The 18,863-nt window shown below is 43.5% G+C and overlaps 1 protein-coding gene and 1 pseudogene across 3 annotated transcripts; both read right to left on the bottom strand.

The window, feature by feature from the left end:
- Window positions 1-3,618: 3,618 nt before the first annotated feature.
- LOC106604661 (polyribonucleotide 5'-hydroxyl-kinase Clp1) lies at window positions 3,619-9,436 on the bottom strand. 2 transcript variants are annotated; one of them, XM_014199537.3, is made up of 6 exons: window positions 9,353-9,436; window positions 7,450-7,715; window positions 7,207-7,314; window positions 6,950-7,069; window positions 6,577-6,714; window positions 3,619-4,737 (listed from the first exon to the last, which is right to left on the bottom strand). In XM_014199537.3, exons 2-6 carry the CDS (start codon window positions 7,711-7,713, stop codon window positions 4,042-4,044), a joined length of 1,326 nt encoding a protein of 441 aa, XP_014055012.1. In that variant the 5' UTR covers window positions 7,714-7,715; window positions 9,353-9,436; the 3' UTR covers window positions 3,619-4,041. The 2 variants fall into 2 exon arrangements, with proteins under 2 accessions (XP_014055012.1, XP_014055011.1); XM_014199536.3 differs by having other exon boundaries at window positions 9,058-9,402.
- A 32-nt stretch (window positions 9,437-9,468) lies between these two features.
- Window positions 9,469-11,326, bottom strand: LOC145879504 (selenoprotein H-like; annotated as a pseudogene). Its single transcript, XR_014392302.1, has 5 exons — window positions 11,222-11,326; window positions 10,961-11,099; window positions 10,554-10,696; window positions 10,244-10,363; window positions 9,469-10,031 (listed from the first exon to the last, which is right to left on the bottom strand). The product of XR_014392302.1 is annotated as a selenoprotein H-like (transcript).
- Window positions 11,327-18,863: the final 7,537 nt, after the last annotated feature.

Below are 18,863 nucleotides of genomic sequence, written 5' to 3'. Positions count from 1 at the left end.
AAGTGAATACGTTTTGTGATTGGAATTGCAGTATGTCCCATAGGATGGCGCACAATTGACGCTGCGTCGTCCGGGTTAGGGGAGGGTTTGGCCGGGGTAGGCCGTCATTGTAAATACGAATTTGACTTGCCTATTTAAATAAAGGTGAAATAAAAAAATACATGTTACAAACACCTTTGACAACGATTACAGCTATGAGTCTCTAAAAGCTTTGCACCCCTCGATTGTACAATATTTGCACATTATTATTTTTTAAATTCTTCAAGCTTGGTCAGGTTGGTTGTTGATCATTGCTAGACAGCCATTTTCAACTATTGCCATAGTTTTCAAGCCAACTTAACTCAAAACTGTAATTAGACCACTCAGGAACATTCAATGGCGTCTTGGTTAGAATCTCCAGTGTTTATTTGGCCTTGTGTTTTAGGTTATTTGTCCTGCTGAAAGGTGAATTCATCTCCCAGTGTCAGGTGAAAAGCAAACTGAACCAGATTTTCCTCTAGGATGTTGACTGTGCTTAGCTCCATTCCGTTTAATTTTTATTGTGAAAAACTCCCCAGTCCTTAACGATTAAAAGCATACCCATAACATTATGCAGCCACGACTATGCTTGAAAATATGGAGAGTGGTACTCAGTAATATGTTTAGGGCAAATACAATACAACACTTTGTATTCAGGACAAAAAGTGAATTGCTTTGCCACATTCTTTTGCAGTATTACTTTAGTGCCTTGTTGTTAACAGGATGCATGTTTTGGAATATTTTTATTCTGTACAGGCTTCCTTCTTTTCACCCTGTCAATTAGGTTAGTATTGTGGAGTAACTACAATGTTCTTGATCCATCCTCAGTCTTCTCTTATCACAGCCATTCAAACTCAGTAACTGTTTTTAAGTCACAATTGGCCTCATGGTGAAATCCCTGAGTTTCGAAGGACACGTATCTTTGTAGGGACTGTCCAAAGTGAAATGAATAACTTCACCATGCTCCAACGGATATTCAATGTGTGCTTTTTTTATTTTTACCCATCTACCAATATGTGCATATCAAATTGTATTTGTCACATGCGCCGAATACAACAGGTGTAGACCTTACCGTGAAATGCTTACTTACAAGCCCTTAACCAAGAATGCAGTTCAATAAAATATTTACTTACGTGAGAAAAAAATGGGATCAAACCAAAAACACTTGCATAACAATAACGAAGCTATATACAAAGGGTACCGGTACCGAGTCAATGTGCAGGGGTACTTCTTTGCGAGGCATTGGAAAACCTCCATGGTCTTTGTGGTTGAATCTGTGTTTGAAATGCACTTCTGGACTGAGGGACTTTACAGATAATTGTATGTGTGGGGTACAGATATGAAGTAGTCATACATTTTTAAAATGTTAAACACTATTATTGCACACGGAGTGAGTCCATACAATGTATTACTTGTTAAGCACATTTTACTCCTGAACTTATTTAGGCTTGCCATAACAAAGAGGTTGATTATTGACTCAAGACATTTCATATTTTCATTTGTAATTAATTTGTAAACATTTCTAAAAACATAATTCCACTTTGACATTATGGGGCATTGTGTCTAGGCCAGTGACACAAAATCTCAATTTAATCCATTTTAAATTCAGGTTGTACACAATAAAATGTGGGGAAAAATCAAGGGGGTGTGAATACTTTCTGTAGGCACTGTATCAAACTTTTTATGAACTACTGAAAGATCCATTACTACCATGTTTTAATTACTGGTATTTAAATGGCAAACTGTCACACACGCAAAAAGAGGGACTGATCTCTTTCCTACTGAAGCAGTAGCTAGGGTGGGTGATACAAAGACCCAGTCTCTTCAAAAAAATTGGAGGCCCCTCACCAATGTTCCCTCTAAGCTGCGAGTGTGCAAGGGTACGCAGCTCCCCCCAGACTGCCAAGCAGAATAAATATAAGTTCCCACAGAGAACCTCACTCAACTTTCTGTGATGTTTCCCCTCTTACTTAACACTATCAACATTTCCCTTTACTGTGGGAGTTGTGATTGAATCAACGCATTATTAGCCACTTTCAATGCAATGTAACAAAACAAACTATGCAAGAGATTTTGTAGGCAGAACGCATCGGCGTAAGATTCTATTGAGATGCAAGTCTACACAGACAAGTGCAGCATAACCAATTAGAGCTGCAGTAGGCCTATTTGCAAATAGACCATTGCCATATATGGATCTGTGCCATTCACTTTGAACTGGACTGTGTTTACAGCATGAGCGGTTTCCTGAATAGATGCGCTTGTTTTGATATCAAAGCAAGAGCTGCATGTAGCCATCTGTGCATGTTTGTTCATATATTTAGCTAGTTAGTGAGTTATTAATCATTTGTAGTCAACAATGGGGGAGTGATTGCTTCCTACAAGAGCACAAAACGTGTATATTTCTAGACATCTTTGAAAAGCGGGTTGAATAAAGAGCAGTTGTCTGATTCTCTGTAATAATGGTCTGGGAATAATGCATATAAAGTTTTTTTGTTTGTTGTTGCATCAAACACAACATTTTCAGTCACCTCCTTTTCTGAAGGACAAGTGGATAAACAGGTTAATGTCAAGCCCTGCATGTTGTGTCATGGAATGTAGGCCTACATTGAATACCACACATTGGCTGCTACTGTAGGCTGAATGATAGAACAGCTATTTCCATGTCAAAATGTTATGAACACATTTTCTCTATTGTGTTTGATGGTTGGTCACTCTGGTAGGCCTACATTATGATCAAATAGCCACAGTAGTCTACTTGACCACTGTCTGAAACTAACTTAATGCGGGTACAGCCTGTGTTCACAGTAAACGTGCACTGGAAGTTGCACGTAATTTCCCCAATGTTCAATTTTGCAGTCAGCAGACCTGAAATTTGGTCAGTGCCAAAATACATTTGAGGGAACATTGCCCGTCACCCTTCAATGTTGTGATGCAAAATGTATTGTTCATAGATTAAAAAACGTCTTCCCCGACATTATTCATCACTATAAAACTGAATTATTTAATATAAAATATAATCGAGACAACTACTATAAATAATGGAAAACTATGAGAATGAATGAAAACCAGGTATAATCTTTATAGCAGATTTTGAGAAAGCATTTGATATAGTGATGTACATCTAGAATCTGTTAATAAGTGGCTGGATTTTTTTCCAACTTTGGAGAATCTCTCATAAAATGGGTAAAAGTCATGTACAACAATCCTTTATGTAAAACAATAAATAACGGTTACTTCGCTGAGAACTTTGAATTGTCAAGAGGCGTAAAACAACATTGCCCTCTGACACCACACCTATTTATTATGGTCATTGAATTGTTACCTTCAAAATCTAATGATTAAGGGCCTAAAAATGTAAGGGATTAGAGATAAAAGTATCAATGTACTCTGATGCTTTCTCAAACTTCATCCTTTAAGGGCCTCATTGAGGACCTGGATAATTTAATTAATGATAGAATATATTTGATTGAAGAAAGACCAGTCTTTGGAATATGGCACAGAGTACAAGGAGTGGAATGTTCGCTAAGAAGACTGGTACCCAGGTTCAATCTAAAACATTGCTGGAGTGAATGTACGTAGCTACACACCACAGAGGCAAAATAAGATGCAACAGGGGCACATTTTATTAAAATCACAATAAAAAACATTCATAACCAAACAAGTCTCGTGTGGAAAACAACTCGAGAGAACATTTAGAAAAACACTCACCAGTTTCTGTACATTGCAATTGATAAAAGTTGAATTGAAAAATATTTACAGACATTTTCCTCCTCCCGCTGCGCCATTCCGCTCCACAGACTCTAACCCCCTCTCGCCTCCATTATCCTCGCTCTCTGCCCAACACTTGTGCCGTCTTCTCTCTCTCATCAGTTGAGCGTGAAACCAAATATTGTCAGAACATATACTGCTCTGCTGCCCCAAACTCGGTGCCAATGAAATTAAACTCCTCTTGACGAAGCCATCAGGGATTTCAGCCATTCAGCATTTCTCTGTCTTCCCATTGCGTTTTCCCTCTCTCCTCCTCTATTTGAGGTCGATGAAGCGAATGTCCATGATGAGCAGTGTGTGTCTGGGGAGGGGTCTGGGGGCGGGCGAGAGCACGGTCATCACCTGTGCCTGTGTGTCCACGTTAGTCACCACAATGAACCCACACACCGGGCTCTCCAGCACACCCCTGCGCAACCCTCCAGCCCTCTCCTCCCCCTCATCGGCACAGCTTACGCTCAGCACGTGGTGTGTGAGGTCACGACCGGGCGTCACAGGAACTAGCTTCAGCTGGGTGTCATCCTGCGACATGCCAAGAGGCAGGCATGAGTCCGGGATGGAAGGCGCTCCGATCTTGTAGATGCGCACATCAGAAAAGCGCACGTCGAAAGCGTGAGGGAAGAACGAGACACTGCGAAAACCGTAGAAGTACTCCCGGATCTTCTCGTCCCGAGATACACGCCTGCAGTCTTTGGAGCGCTCCACGACCCCTCCGGATTTGGGTAGCAGCACGACTCGGACGAAGTGCGGTAGGTCCCGCTTCAACTCGTTGTAAAGCCTCTCCTGGTCCAGCACCAGAACCACATCCACCTGGAAGGCTGAGGCACAGTGGACCAGGGCCTGGTAGCCAGAACCCTTCACCCAGCCACAGGTGTTGATGATGCAGCCGCCCACACTGGCCTTCCTGTTTTCCTCACAGCGCAGGGAGAACACTTCGGCTAGACACGACGTCAACTAGGAGGGAGAGAGGGAGAGAAAGATGGAGAGAAAGTGAGGGGGAATGAGAGAAAGGTAGAAATGGGGAGGGGCGAGAGAGATTATACGCCAGTAAAAATGTCAACCACAAAGTTATGGATTAATAAACTCATCATAAAAAGAAACGTCTTCTCACTGTCACCTGCGTTTATTTTCAGAAAACTTAACGTGTAAATATTTGTATGAACATAACCAGATTCAACAACAGACATGAACTGAACAAGTTCCACAGACATGTGACTAACAGAAATTGAAAAATGTGTCCCTGAACAAAGGGGGGGTGTCAAAATAAAAAGTAAGTCAGTATCTGGTGTGGCCACCAGCTGCATTAAGTACTGCAGTGCATCTCCTCCTCATGGACTGAACCAGATTTGCCAGTTCTTGCTGTGAGCCGTTACCCCACTCTTCCACCAAGACACCTGCAAGTTCCCAGACATTTCTGGTGGGGAATGGCCCTAGCCCTCACCCTCCGATCTAACAGGTCCCAGATGTGCTCAATGGGATTGAGATCTGGGCTCTTGGTTGGCCATCGCAGAACACTGACATTCCTTTCTTGCAGGAAATCACACACAGAACGAGCAGTATGGCTGGTGGCATTGTCATGCTGGAGGGTCATGTCAGGATCAGCCTTTATTTATTTTACTAGAAAAGTCAGTTAAGAATAAATTCCTATTTTCAATGACGGCCTAGGAACAGTGGGTTAACTGCCTTGTTCAGGGGTAGAATGACAGATTTTTACCTTGTCAGCTCGGGGATTCGATCTTGCAACCTTTTGCTTAGAGTGTCCAACACTCTAACCACTAGGCTACCTGCCACCTCGAAGGGTACCACATGAGGGGGGAGGATGTCTTCCCTGTAACGCACAGCATTGAGATTGCCTGCAATGACAACAAGCTCAGTCCGATGATGCTGGGCACACCGCCCCAGACCATGACGGACCCTCCACCTCCAAATCGATCTCGCTCCAGAGTACAGGTCTCGGTGTAACACTCATTCCTTCTATGATAAACTTGAATCCGACCATCACCCCTGGTGAGACAAAACCACAACCCGTCAGTGAAGAACACTTTTTGCCAGTCCTGTCTGGTCCAGCGAAGGTGGGTTTGTGCCCATAGGCGACGATGTTGCCGGTGATGTCTGGTGAGGACCTGCCTTACAACAGGCCTACAAGCCCTCAGTCCAGCCTCTCTCAGCCTATTGCGGACAGTCTGAGCACTGATGGAGGGATTGTGTGTTCCTGGTGGAACTCGGGCAGTTGTTGTTGCCATCCTGTACCTGTTCCGCAGGTGTGATGTTCGGATGTACCGATCCTGTGCAGGTGTTGTTACACGTGGTCAGCCACCGCGAGGACGATCAGCTGTCCATCCTGTCTCCCTGTAGTGCTGTCTTATGCATCTCACAGTACGGACATTGCAATTTATTGCCCTGGCCACATCTGCAGTCCTAATGCCTCCTTGCAGCATGCCTAAGGCACATTCATGCAGATGAGCAGGGACCCTGGGCATCTTTCTTTTGTTTTTCAGAGTCAGTAGAAAGGCCTCTTTAGTGTCCTAAGTTTTCATAACTATGAGCTTAATTGCCTACCGTCTGTAAGCAGTTAGTGTCTTAACGACTGTTCCACAGGTGCATGTTCATTAATTGTTTATGGTTCATTGAACAAGCATGGGAAACAGTGTTTAAACCATTTACAATGAAGATCTGTGAAGTTATTTGGATTTTTACAAATTATCTTTGAAAGACAGGGTCCTGAAAAAGGTTTGTTTCTTTTTTTGATGAGTTTATAACTTCTATGGTTAGGGTATCTGTCTCATCTTTCACCTTGTTGTAGAGTTTGATGTTGGTTCCTGGAGTGGTGGAACCAAAGTGGTAGACCAGCGGAGCCTGTACGGAGTACCCCTCCTCCACGTCAGCCGGACGCTCAATACACAGCGCTGACATTGTGCCCGGGACTGACACCTGACAGGAATGCATCACAGTCATCAACATTACTAATCTTAGACACTGCCAGTCAATGCAATCACTATATGTAATGATCCTTATTAGCATAATGGCAGTGATAGTAGAGGCAACGGTAGCAAAGAGGCGATATACTATATCTACACCACCATCCAGACACAAAAGATTAATCTGCCTATATACTATTCTCTGTGCATAGTAGTTGGTGCTGATGTAGTTGCTTTGTTGGTCTCACCCCACTCTGGCCCACATCCAGCTCCACCAGTGTGGGCCTCCTGCCCAGCCTGACAGCGTAGCTCAGCAACAGCCTGCACACCGTCGACTTCCCCACATCTGTAGGCCCCACCACCATTACCTGGGGCACAACGTTGAAGCAACTTTTACACAAGAGAGCTTACAGTGTCTCTGACCAAGGTCCACTTCTCACATACACTGACCTAAGTCCACTTCACTCGGACCAAAATAGACACACACACACAGATGAACACTGACCCGTGGTCCCCTCTCGTTGTCTCTCTCCGCCTGTCGTCTCATCTGTTCCAGTGCAGTGTGTGCATTCAGGTAGAGCAGCATAGGTGTGTCCTTTGATATGTATGCCACCTGGGAGAGAGAGATTTACACATTTCTGTATATGTCACTCCTAGCAGTTACAGATAACAATAACAGATGCTTCAGCCAAACACATATCCCTCTCCATTACTCTCATCCATCTGTTACTCCTCTACAGCCTCTCACCTCTGTCTTCCCCGAGAGAGAAACACTACAGCCCTGCCAGGTGAACACAGCAATCTTGGAACCTGGTCCAAACGTGTACTTCTTGTTGCGGTTGAGCTCAGAGCCGAAGACCTCTGCCAATCCTGTGAGCAGCTCCAGATGCACCTTCTCCCCGGCCTCCACCTCAAACCGCAGCTCGGTCTCCTTCTCCAGGTCAAACCTCGTCCCCCCGCCGCCGGCCCCCACTCCCTCCTCACCAGTCTTCTCTGGGCCCTCAGTCACCATGGCTGTACGGAGACAAAGGTCAGATTTAGCCTGAACAACATTTAATACCTCACCGACATGTCTGTTTCATCTCTGCCATGTGATAAGCTCACCCTGGACAGGATTTATGTGACTGATTATTAGATGCTGCAATGTCAGATTTCAGTGGTGGTCTCTCATAAGTCATGACACAGGATATGAACATCCCTGGAATGACCTTTGATAGGACAAGCATAGGGCAGAGTGCTTTATTTACAAATACACTACATGACCAGTTGTATGTGGATACCTGCTTGTCAAACATCTCATTCCAAAATCATGGGCATTAATATGGAGTTAGTCCTGCCTTTGTTGCTATTACAGCCTCCACTCTTCTGGGAAGGCTCTCCATTAGATGTTGGAACATTGCTGTGGGGACTTGCTTCCATTCAGCCACAAAAGCATTAGTGAGGTCAGGCACTGAGGTTGGGCGCTTAGGTCTGGCTCGCAGTCGGCGTTCCAATTCATCCCAAAGGTGTTTGATGGGGTTGAGGTCAGGACTCTGTGCAGGCCAGTCAAGTTCTTTCACAACAACCTCTACAAACCATTTCTGTATGGACGTCACTTTGTGCATGGGGGCATTGTCATGCTAAAATAAGAAAGGGCCTTTCCCAAACTGTTTCCACAAAGTTGGAAGCACAGAATCGTCTAGAATGTCATTGTATGCTGTAGCGTTAACATTTATCTTCACTGGAACTAAGGGGCATAGCCCAAACCATGAAAAACAGCCCCAGACCAGTATTCCTCCTTCAAACTTTACAGTTGGCACTAAGCATTCGGGCAGGTAGCGTTCACCTGGCACCAGCCAAACCCAGAATCCGTTCACTGCCAGATAGTGAAGCGTGATTAATCACTCCGGAGAACACGTTTCCACTGCTCCAGAGTCCAATGGCAGCGAGCTTTAACCACCGCAGCCGAAGCTATGCATTGTGATCGTAGGCTTGTGTGCGGCTGCTCGGCCATGAAAAACCCATTTCATGACGCTCCCGATGAACAATTATTGTGCTGACGTTGCTTCCAAAGGCAGTTTGGAACTTGGTAGTGAGTGTTACAACTGAGGATTTGTACGTGCTACACGCGCCTGCACTGGGCGGTCCGTTCTGTGAGCTTGTGTGGCCTACTACTTCGCGGCTGAGCCGTTATTGCTCTTAAATGTTTCCACTTCAAATTAACAGCGCTTACAGTTGACCGGGGCAGCTCTCACAGGGCAGAAATTTGACTTACTGACTTGTTGGAAAGGTGGCATCCTATGATGTTATATAATGTAGAAGGCTCTGGTATAGGCCATGGCTGGAGGGCACTGCACAATCATTATTCAGCACTTACCATACATGTTGAGAAGCTACAAATGCGTTGATGAAGAGGGGTGTTTCCTTCTACCTTTTTATATTAACTTGAAAAGGCTAACGTTAGGTACAAACACCAATATCATGCGAAAAGTAAACAATACTCGCGTGCTCAGAGTTAGACAGATGCAGTTCAATTAGCTAGCTAATGTTAGCGTGTAGGCTAGCTATCTGACTGAATGCCTGGTTAGAATGGTACCGGCGATAACCTGCTGAATACTAATACCTATTTTGATATTCGTTTATGTGACCGCCTTACTACACGTGTTACTTACTTAGAAATGGGGTCGTTATAGTTCGTTCAAACTTTCCACCACGACAGACGATTGACACTAGTCGCACAAATATGACGTCATGTTTTTTTTTTAAAGAACCAATAAGTTAACCAATATTTTGATTTAAAATGTAGCGCATTTATTTTTGACAGGCACAAAACTTTATGCACATATTCCACACTTTTCTAAACAAAGAATGACACACAGAAGAAGAGTATAGAAACAAATAAGTGTTATTCTCCATAGAAAAAAATATTAAAAACACATGAGACTTAACATAGGAAATTGACCAGTGAATACTCAGCAACAGCAGCAGATAGTGTTATCCAGTGTTTCCCAAACAGTTAAAGAGTAAACCCCCAGGGTAAACAAGCCAGCTCAATGCGAGTGTATCAAGCCACTTTCTGTCACAGTGTGGTCATTATTATGGACAGATATTATTTTTGAAGGTGATACTCAGGGAATACACTGATAGTATACTGAAAATATTTTGTGAACCACCACTGTACAGTAACCTAATAGAGGGAATGTGTTGCACTTCAGAGCGATACCACTAGATGTCACCGTGTATCCAGGCCAGAGAAGCTTGACGCTTGGGTCATCAGAGGACAGACTGGGGAGCAACCCGTTGGTCAGTCCTCATCATTCTGCGTCCAGTTTCCAAAACCTAGAGGAACAGCTGGAAACCACAAGAATAAAAACTGTAGAAACTAAGATTATTGTTTACAAAAAATATTTGGGAAAGGTGGTCATACTCATAATAGTTGAGTTATGTAAAGCCATCTAACTATCAGTAGGCCATCATCGTAAATAAGAATTTGTTCTTAACTGACTTTCCTAGTTAAATAAAGGTTGAATAATATAAAAATCAGGGCAGTCCAAAATACAGACCTTCACTGGGTCTCTATTAATTTTTCAGTGCCTCCTCCAGGGCTGCAACCACAATGGCAGGCTCAGGGAACTTCAGTCTGGCAGGTGGGCCTAGCTTTATACCCGTCCAGAGGCACACCTCTACAGGAAGGAAAGAAGAATGCTTAGTACAAAATAAAGGACAACTTCTAGTTGCCTCTGTGTCATGCCAAAGAAACAATATGCTCTGTATTCCCAGACACCTAATCTGTACTTTAAATGACTATTTTGTGTCCAGGAAACAGGCCCCATGAGAGTAGAATTGTTCATAACATGACCTGGAGGAACACACCTTTCCCTCCATCCACAAGTGTGACCTCCAGGCTTTTCTTGCGGGGTTTCTGGGGGTTCAGAACCACGACGAGGTCTGGGCGGGCAGCCAAGAGGGCATCTCGCACCCCCTCAGCACACCGTCTGTACACGTATCAGCTCTTACTGCAGAATGACAGTCGCAACTCACTATTACAAGTTTTTATTTTCAGAGGCAATTTGTCTAAGACTTCTAAGTGGTCTGTTCCTTTCCTGTATATTGAGATTTTCCAGATGGTACCGATAGAAGATAGGCAATTGTTTGGTGATGGGAATAAGGTTATGTGAATATGGAACTCTGACTCAATGAATTGACCTAAATTGATGTGTGTGTGGCCCTAAAAGTGGTAATATTCTTTAGGGGGTGGCTGTGGATATTCCAGTACTCACCAGTGTTCAATGACCACCCTCTGGCCCTCTGTAGCAGTCTCCGTTTCCCCCTCCTCTCTTTTCCCCCGCTTTCGCTCGATGACCAAAGTCTCCTCCTCAGTCTCTGCCTTGTTGTTTGCCTTGCGCTTCGATCCTCGACCTGTCCAGAACAAATATAAGGTTAGTACTTTCGTAAAAGAATCACGGCACATCTATCATTAGGCTACTTCCTTACTACTGGTTTTGAGGGGAAATACTCAAATGGAAAAGCTGTCGCCCGACCTGTTTTAAAACGAGCCGCCATTGTTGATATTGATTCAGCTTGCGTAACATCAAACTTCGGCGAGCATGTTGCGCTTCTTTTGTAATGGACTATTCCAAAATTCAATCGAAGGGGTTTAACATTTTGGCCTATATTTCCCATTCATTGAAACGGGCGATCAACTTCAGATTTTCAGCCAATAAATGACTATTTACAGTGCATTCAGAAAGTATTCAGACCCCTTGACTTTTCAAAATTGTGCTACGTTACAGCCTTATTCTAAAATTGATTCAATATTTTTTTCCCCCTTATCAATCTATACATAATACCCCATAATGACAAAGCAGAAATATCTTATTTACATGAGTATTCAGACCCTTTGCTATGAGACTCGAAATTGAGCTCAGGTGCATCCTGTTTCCATTGATCATCCTTGAGCTGTTTCTACAACTTGACTGGAGTCCACCTGTGGTAAATTCATTTGATTGGACATGATTTGGAAAGGCACACACCTGTCTAGATAAGGTCCCACAGTTGACAGTGCATGTCAGATAAAAAACAAAACAAGCCATGAGGTAGAAGGATTGTGTCGAGGCACAGATCTGGGGAAGGGTACCAAAAATGTCTGCAGCATTGAAGGTCCAAGAACACAGTGTCCTCCATCGTTCTTAAATGTAATAAATTTGGAACAACCAAGACTCTTCCTAGAGCTGGCTGCCTGGCAAAACTGAGCAATCGGGGGAAAAGGGCCTTGGTCAGGGAGGTGACCAAGAACCTGTTGATCACTCTGACAGAGCTCCAGTTCCTCCGTGGAGATTGGAGAACCTTCCAGAAGGACAACCATCTCTGCAGCACTCCACCAGTCAGGCCTTTACAGTAGTGGCCAGACAGAAGCCACTCCTCAGTAAAAGACACATGACAGCCTGCTTGGAGTTTGCCTGAAGGACTCAGACCATGAGAAACAAGACTCTCTGGTCTTATGAAACCAAGATTGAACTCTATGGGCTGAATGCCAAGCGTCACGTCTGGACGAAACCTGGCACCATCCCTACGGTGAAGCATGGTGGTGGCTGCATCATGCTGTGGGGATGTTTTTCAGCGGCAGGGACTGGGAGACTAGCCAGGATCGAGGGAAAGATGAACAGAGTTAAGTACAGCGAAATCCTTGATGAAAACCTGCTCCAGAGCTCTCAGGATCTGACTGCGGTGAAGGTTCACCTTCCAACAGGACAACAACCCTAAGCACACAGCCAAGACAATGCAGGAGTGGCTTCAGGATTCTCTGAATGTTCTTGAGTGGCCCAGCCAGAGCTCGGACTTGAACCTGATCGAACATCTGTGGAGACCTTAAAATGGTTGTGCAGTGACAATCCCCATCCAACCTAACAGAGCTTGAGAGGATCTGCAGAGAAGAATGGGAGAAACTCCCCAAATACAGGTGTGCCAAGCTTGTAGCATCATACCATATATTTGTATAAATTTGCAAACATTTCTTAACCTGTTTTTTGCATTGTTGTGGGTAGATTAAGGGGTGGGACGATTTAATACATTTTAGAATAAAGCTGTAATGTGGAAAAAGGGGTCTGAATACTTTCTGAATGCACTGTAGGTGCCATCACACATGTAGGGCTTAAAATAGCAGTGCTAGAGAGACTGACAGGACATGCATCAAATAAATAATACAAATGCAGGGGTACATCTGGGACATAGGATTTACATTGGCATAAGATAGCATCCTAAATACAGAAGTGATGGAAACGTTTGTGTCCTCTTTTTGCTACATTTAGGGTTAACTTTAGTAAATATATATATCCCAGGAATAGCAGTTGTTAATCCCAAATTACTAGTTGCCTAGTTAAATAAAGGTTCAATTTAAAAAAAAATCCATTCACAGCCAGCCGGGCACTTGGAATGTGTCAGACTGAGTGCATATGTTACATAATACAAAAGATGCCATACTTTGCCAAGCCAAAACATGACACACTGAAGAAAATGTGTAGAAATAATTTTAATTCTTCATTGACAAACATAAAAGCAGATGAAAAATGTTAACGTTATTGAATAATACAAACAACCAGTGAATAGCAGCAATATTGTAAAAACGGGACTGTGAGAGACACCATTAGCGTAATTTCCGGACTATTAAGCGCACCTGAATATAAGCCGCACCCACTGAATTTAAATTTTGTATTTATTTTGAACATAAATAAGCCGCACATGTCTATAAGCCGCAGGTGCTTACCGGTACATTGAAACAAATGAACTTTACAGAGGCTTTAACGAAACACGGCTTGTAACAAAAATAAATAGGCTTTAACAAAACACGGCTTGTAACAAAAATAAATAGGTTTCAATGAAACACGGCTTGTAACAAAAATGTAAAAAATTTGCAGTAAGCTTTAGTTGTCTTTTTGCACTGAGTCAATTCCTCACGCTGCTGTTTCCAACGTCTTATCATCGACTCATTAAGACCAAGCTCCCGTGCAGCAGCTCTATTTCCTTTTCCAACAGCCAGATCAATCGCCTTCAACTTGAAAGCTGCATCATATGCATTTCTCCGTGTCTTTGCCATGATGAGGGTGACAAAATGACTACCGTAATCAGAATGATGGGAAGTTTGAGAGCGCTCGATTTAATCTAAACAGTAAACAAAAAAGATGTTTGACCTTAAACCGTTCGGCAATTTCATTGGTCTAATGAAAGCTTCATGCCGCTAAAAAACTGAGCACGTCACAGAATGTGTTTTTTTGGAGAAAAAGAAATTGAAAGAGGGAAAAATCCATACATTAGCCGCGTCATTGTTTAAGCCGCAAGGTTCAAACGTGGGAAAAAAGCTGCGGCTTATAGTCCGGAATTTACGGTAGATGTCACCAGGCCAGAGGAGCAACCACGTTAGTCAGTCCTCATCACTTTTATTTGACCTTTATTTAACTAGGCAAGTCAGTTAAGAACAAATTCTTATTTTCAATGACAGCCTAGGAACAGTGGGTTAACTGCCTTGTTCAGGGGCAGAACAACAGATTTGTACCAGCTCAGGGATTCGAACTTGCAACCTTTCAGTTACTAGTCCTCTAACCACTAGGCTACCCTGCCACCCCAATCATTCTGCATCCAGCTGCTACAAACCCTGGATGACTGGGTGCAAAGAACAAGAGGGAGAATTCACTATTTTAGCAAATCATTTTAATGGGATATTTCTTCCAATCAAATAAGTGGATTGCCTTAATTTAGTGTTTTTCTCTTGGTCTCACTGTTTACTCTCTCTAGTAGCCAAACTCTCTCAACCAGTTTGTTTATTTCAATGGCTTCCTTTCTATTACAGTTTGGGTCAATCTGATTTGAATTTAGTCATTTGAATTGGACATGGAAGGACAACCCACTGAGCTTACACTGGCTGAATCAACGTTGTTTCCATGTCATTTCAATGACATTTTGTTGAACCAATGTTGAATAGACGTCTGTGTCCAGTGGGAACTATTAAGATTGTGCCTATACATACTTCCATCAAATGTTTATTCAGTTTTCAGTGCCTTCTCCAGGGCAGGAACTACCACTTCAGGCTCAGGGAACTTCAGCTTGCGAGATGGGCCTTTCTTTATTCCCGACCACTGACATACCTCTGTAGGAAAGGGAATAACTAGACAACAGATGAGACCCAAGGAGAGAAAGTCACTTCCCATAGAGGTGTATCCCTGGAAGACACTACTCCCCTTTCTCTCCAGCATCACTTTAAAACTTTTACTCCGGGGCTTCTGGGGGTTCAGAACCACAGTGAGGTCTGGGCAGGCAGCCAGGAGGGCAACTCTGACCCCCTCGGCATTACGCCCGTAAACTCGTCAGCTTTTACTGCAGAAAGACAATAGAAAAGTGAGGTTTTACAGCTTATGCTTTTCTGCAGCAGAGATGTAGCTTATCCCTTTGCACTTTAAATTGTGTTAACTGGGTAAATGTTGTTAGATTACATTAAGCTATATGCATATGCCACATTATGCAATTTGACTGACTGGGTCCAATGAATTCATCTTTTGTCATCTTGTCACCCAAATACATTGGATCTTGTACCGGTGGGTTCAGTTCCAGTTCCCAGCAGTGTTGAATGACCACTCTCTGGCCCTCTGTGACAGTCTCCGGGTCGTCTTCCTCTTTCTTTACCCCTCTTCCCCTCCACTGCCATGGTCTCCTCCTCTGTCTCCACCTTGGTGCTGGCCTTGCACGTTGAACCCCAACCTGTCCAACAACAGGCAGTGGGGTTAGCTAGATGGTAGTGTAGCAGTTAGAGCGGTGGGCCAGTTACCGAAAGGAAGCTGGTTTGAATACCAGAGCTGACAAGGTGAAGAATCTGTCAACGTACCCCTAATTTGCTACAGGGGCGACGAAATACTATGGCTGACCCTGTAAAACAACACATTTCAATGCACCTATCTGGTGTGTGGGACAAAACATCCATTTACATTTTTTTTTATAGCTAGCTACTGTAAAAGTTAGCAAGCTAACCTGTCCTTACGTGTCATAATGTATTTCGGAGTTGTTTTGTGTCTCTACTTTAGTGTCTAGCAAGTTATCTTGTAATTCAGAGACACTTAACTAATTTCATCAGTGCGATTTCATGAATGATCTAGATTTTAAAATGTAAAATGTTTAAAAAAAATTAAAATCTTTTGATGTTGTAGGGTTACCTGCTTTTGCAAGGGACGTTACTGTTGATCTTGCGTAATGATCGAATTTAGGTACTTTTTGTGGGCATGGGAATGGGCTGTTCCATTGCGGGGTTGTTCATTTTGATGGCTGACAAAACCATTCCAGAAAGTGGGGTTGTGAACTTCGGCTAAGATTCATGGAGGTGCTTCTGTCACCTAAAATAGAAGTTGGCTGACACATCTGGGGAACAAAACTATCTTGGATTTGGCAAATATTTTAAATATCTATAAAGGAATATAAGTGCACAGATTGGCAACACAGGGGAGAGGATCAGGTCTGGGAAAAAAAAGATAGACATTAATCTCAAGTGGAGAGCATCCAAAACAAGAGGATGGCCTACAGAAACATGATAGAGAGATGGAGTGAACCATATGTGTGTGTTTGTGTCCTCTTTCTGCTAAATTGAGAGTAAATATGATATCACAGGAATAGCAGCCCAAATCCCAGAGCCAAACACGTTTCCATTCTTACTCAAACAAAGCGAGAGCGTCACTTCCATGAGTGCCAAAAAAGAAGGGACGCTCACAAAGAGCGAGGCGAGGTGAGCATGACTCATTTACAGTTACAGACCCAGATTCTGTCACAGTCACACATTCTTTCTATCTCTCTCAAACACACACACACACACACACACACACACACACACACACACACACACACACACACACACACACACACACACACACACACACTCTGTGTGTTCTCCTCAGATCCCAGTCTGTCTCAGCCGTCTGGGGGTCTGTATTTTTAGCTCTGAGATGAGCCGGAGAGGGGCATACAGACCCTCAAACAGATGTACCCTCTTCTCTTTCTCCATCCTTCGATACCCTCTTACCTCACAATGTGACGCAGGACCAGATGGAGCGAGCCCCTCCCACCGCCATCCTCCTTTGAGTATAGGCCTAGGACACACACAAAACACAAAAGCATGCTGCAAATAGAAACGCACAGAAAGAGGATCCAAAAGCTGTTCAATACCTAGGGACGGGGACACACCACCATACTATGCATGTGGGTATGTGTTTGTATTCTCATTTGCATGCCTACGTACAGTACATGTGTGCGTAAGAAATGCCAGTGATTATGATCCAGAAATACACTGAAGATCTTCACACTTCCCTCTCACCTCTTTCTCTCTTCCTCCCTTTCGTCATCATAGACCTGCACTATCTGAACTGAGACTGACTGTGTTGTTATCGCATATGATTTTGAATGTAGAGAGCATCATCCTCTCTATCCAAAGATGTGGTAGCCACTCACAGCATGTTCAGGCAGCCTCATGTGGGGTGGAAAAACCTCAGAATTTCTCTCTCTCTCGCTCGCTCGCTCGCTCGCTTTCTTTGGTTCCACTTGGTGATCTATCCGGAACTGATGGTCACTGACCTGACAGTTCATATTACCCTACTCTGATGTAGTAAATAGGTGGAAGTGGTCATAAGTAGATGTAATGGCTGGTCACCTGTGCTACAATAATGGATGTTGATCACATTCTTTTTAGCAGCGGGTGTCCTGATACTGCACTTAGTTCTTCATACTTCCATATTTCAAAGAATAGGAGATACAAATGCAGATAATGTGGTTACACTGCAGCAGATATATGGAGGGGTCAGGGCCTCACAGAGAACCATACAGCTTACCAACAATACCACCCAGTTGGAATTTAATGAATACATTTCAGCATCTCTGAACCTCATAACTGTCCTCTAAGCTCTCTGTATTTCTCTCTGGTCCCATTGACGTCATTGGGTGGCTGGGTTTGGGCTCGTTGAATAAGACACCCGTGTGAAGACACACGTCACCAAACAACGCCAACGACACGCCAACTCACAACAACAGACTCAGAGGGCCTAGCTGGGCAGCCAAGACAAACACTGCCATCTGGGAGAGAGAGGGAGCGAGCGAGAGACAGAGGGAGGGAGGAGGAGATACAAAAAGAAAGAGAGAGCGAGCGAGAGAGAAGAATGTGACAAGGATGAAGGATGAAATAAAGGCAGATTGACTGATAGTTTTAAAATGATTCGCAGTACCATAAAAAGACTGACAACTAGACAAAAGAGCAGAAGAAGAAAGATAAGAAAGAGAGAGAGAGAGCAACTGAATATGAGTAGGCACTCTGCGGCACATACGCATCAAAGTCTATTGCCTGCTAATGGTGTCTCTCTGTTCCTAGAGCAGAGTTAGTGCTAATGAGCTCCAAACAGACACATGCATGGACACATTATAAAAATATACCGATGATGAGATCATGACATGTTATAACACATCAATAAACATGTTATGAACTGTGCTCCCCTTTGTGGAACGAGTGCAGGTATGGAAAGAAAGAAAGAAAGAAAGAAAGAAAGAAAGAAAGAAAGAAAGAAAGAAAGAAAGAAAGAAAGAAAGAAAGAAAGAGAAGAAAGAAAGAAAGAAAGAGGGGGGTAATGAGAGAGGGAGGGGTCAGAGAAGACAACACACGTGTGATGGTGACTGATGTATAGTGAGACCAAATTGAGGGAGTGAGTTGTCATCCGAGAGAGGAAGGAGAGAAGTTGAGAGAGAAAGAGGGAGGGAAGGGTGAGAAGAAGCTGAGTTGTGATGAACTGTACCTGTATATATCCTGTAGAGAGGGAGACTTGGACGGAAAAAGAGAGTGAGATAGCTAGGAAACTAACATCTAAATTATTTGAACTCCTAATGCTAGACAAAAAGTTCTGTGTGCGTGTATACATGCGTGTACATGCGTGTTTGTGTGCGTGTTTGTTTGTCCATCTGTATCTGCATCATTCAAATGTCAATCTGTTGAAGGGGAGGATTCATTCTGGTGCTAAATGTCACTCTTTCACCCTATCCCATCACCCCTGACTCTGCCTGCCCTGACTCACGACCCCCCCTGCCCCAAGACAACCACATTTCCCAATGTATCATCATTTAGCTAGTAACAGAGCAAAGGAGGTGATCAAGACGTGAGAATGCAGTTCAAAT

Source organism: Salmo salar, chromosome 05, assembly GCF_965601325.2.
Source record: "Salmo salar chromosome 05, fSalSal1, whole genome shotgun sequence".
In the NCBI taxonomy this organism is placed as follows: domain Eukaryota; kingdom Metazoa; phylum Chordata; class Actinopteri; order Salmoniformes; family Salmonidae; genus Salmo; species Salmo salar.
This window is presented reverse-complemented; position numbering and strand designations above follow the sequence as displayed.

Bases quoted from the DNA above. Each gene is read 5' to 3' on its own strand.
- LOC106604661 (XM_014199536.3), bottom strand. The intron at 7,315-7,449 runs GTGAGAGGCTGT...TCTCTCTCCCAG, and splicing joins CTCTCTCGGGGAAGACAGAG to GTGGCATACATATCAAAGGA. The intron at 6,715-6,949 runs GTGAGACCAACA...CATTCCTGTCAG, and splicing joins TGGATGTGGGCCAGAGTGGG to GTGTCAGTCCCGGGCACAAT.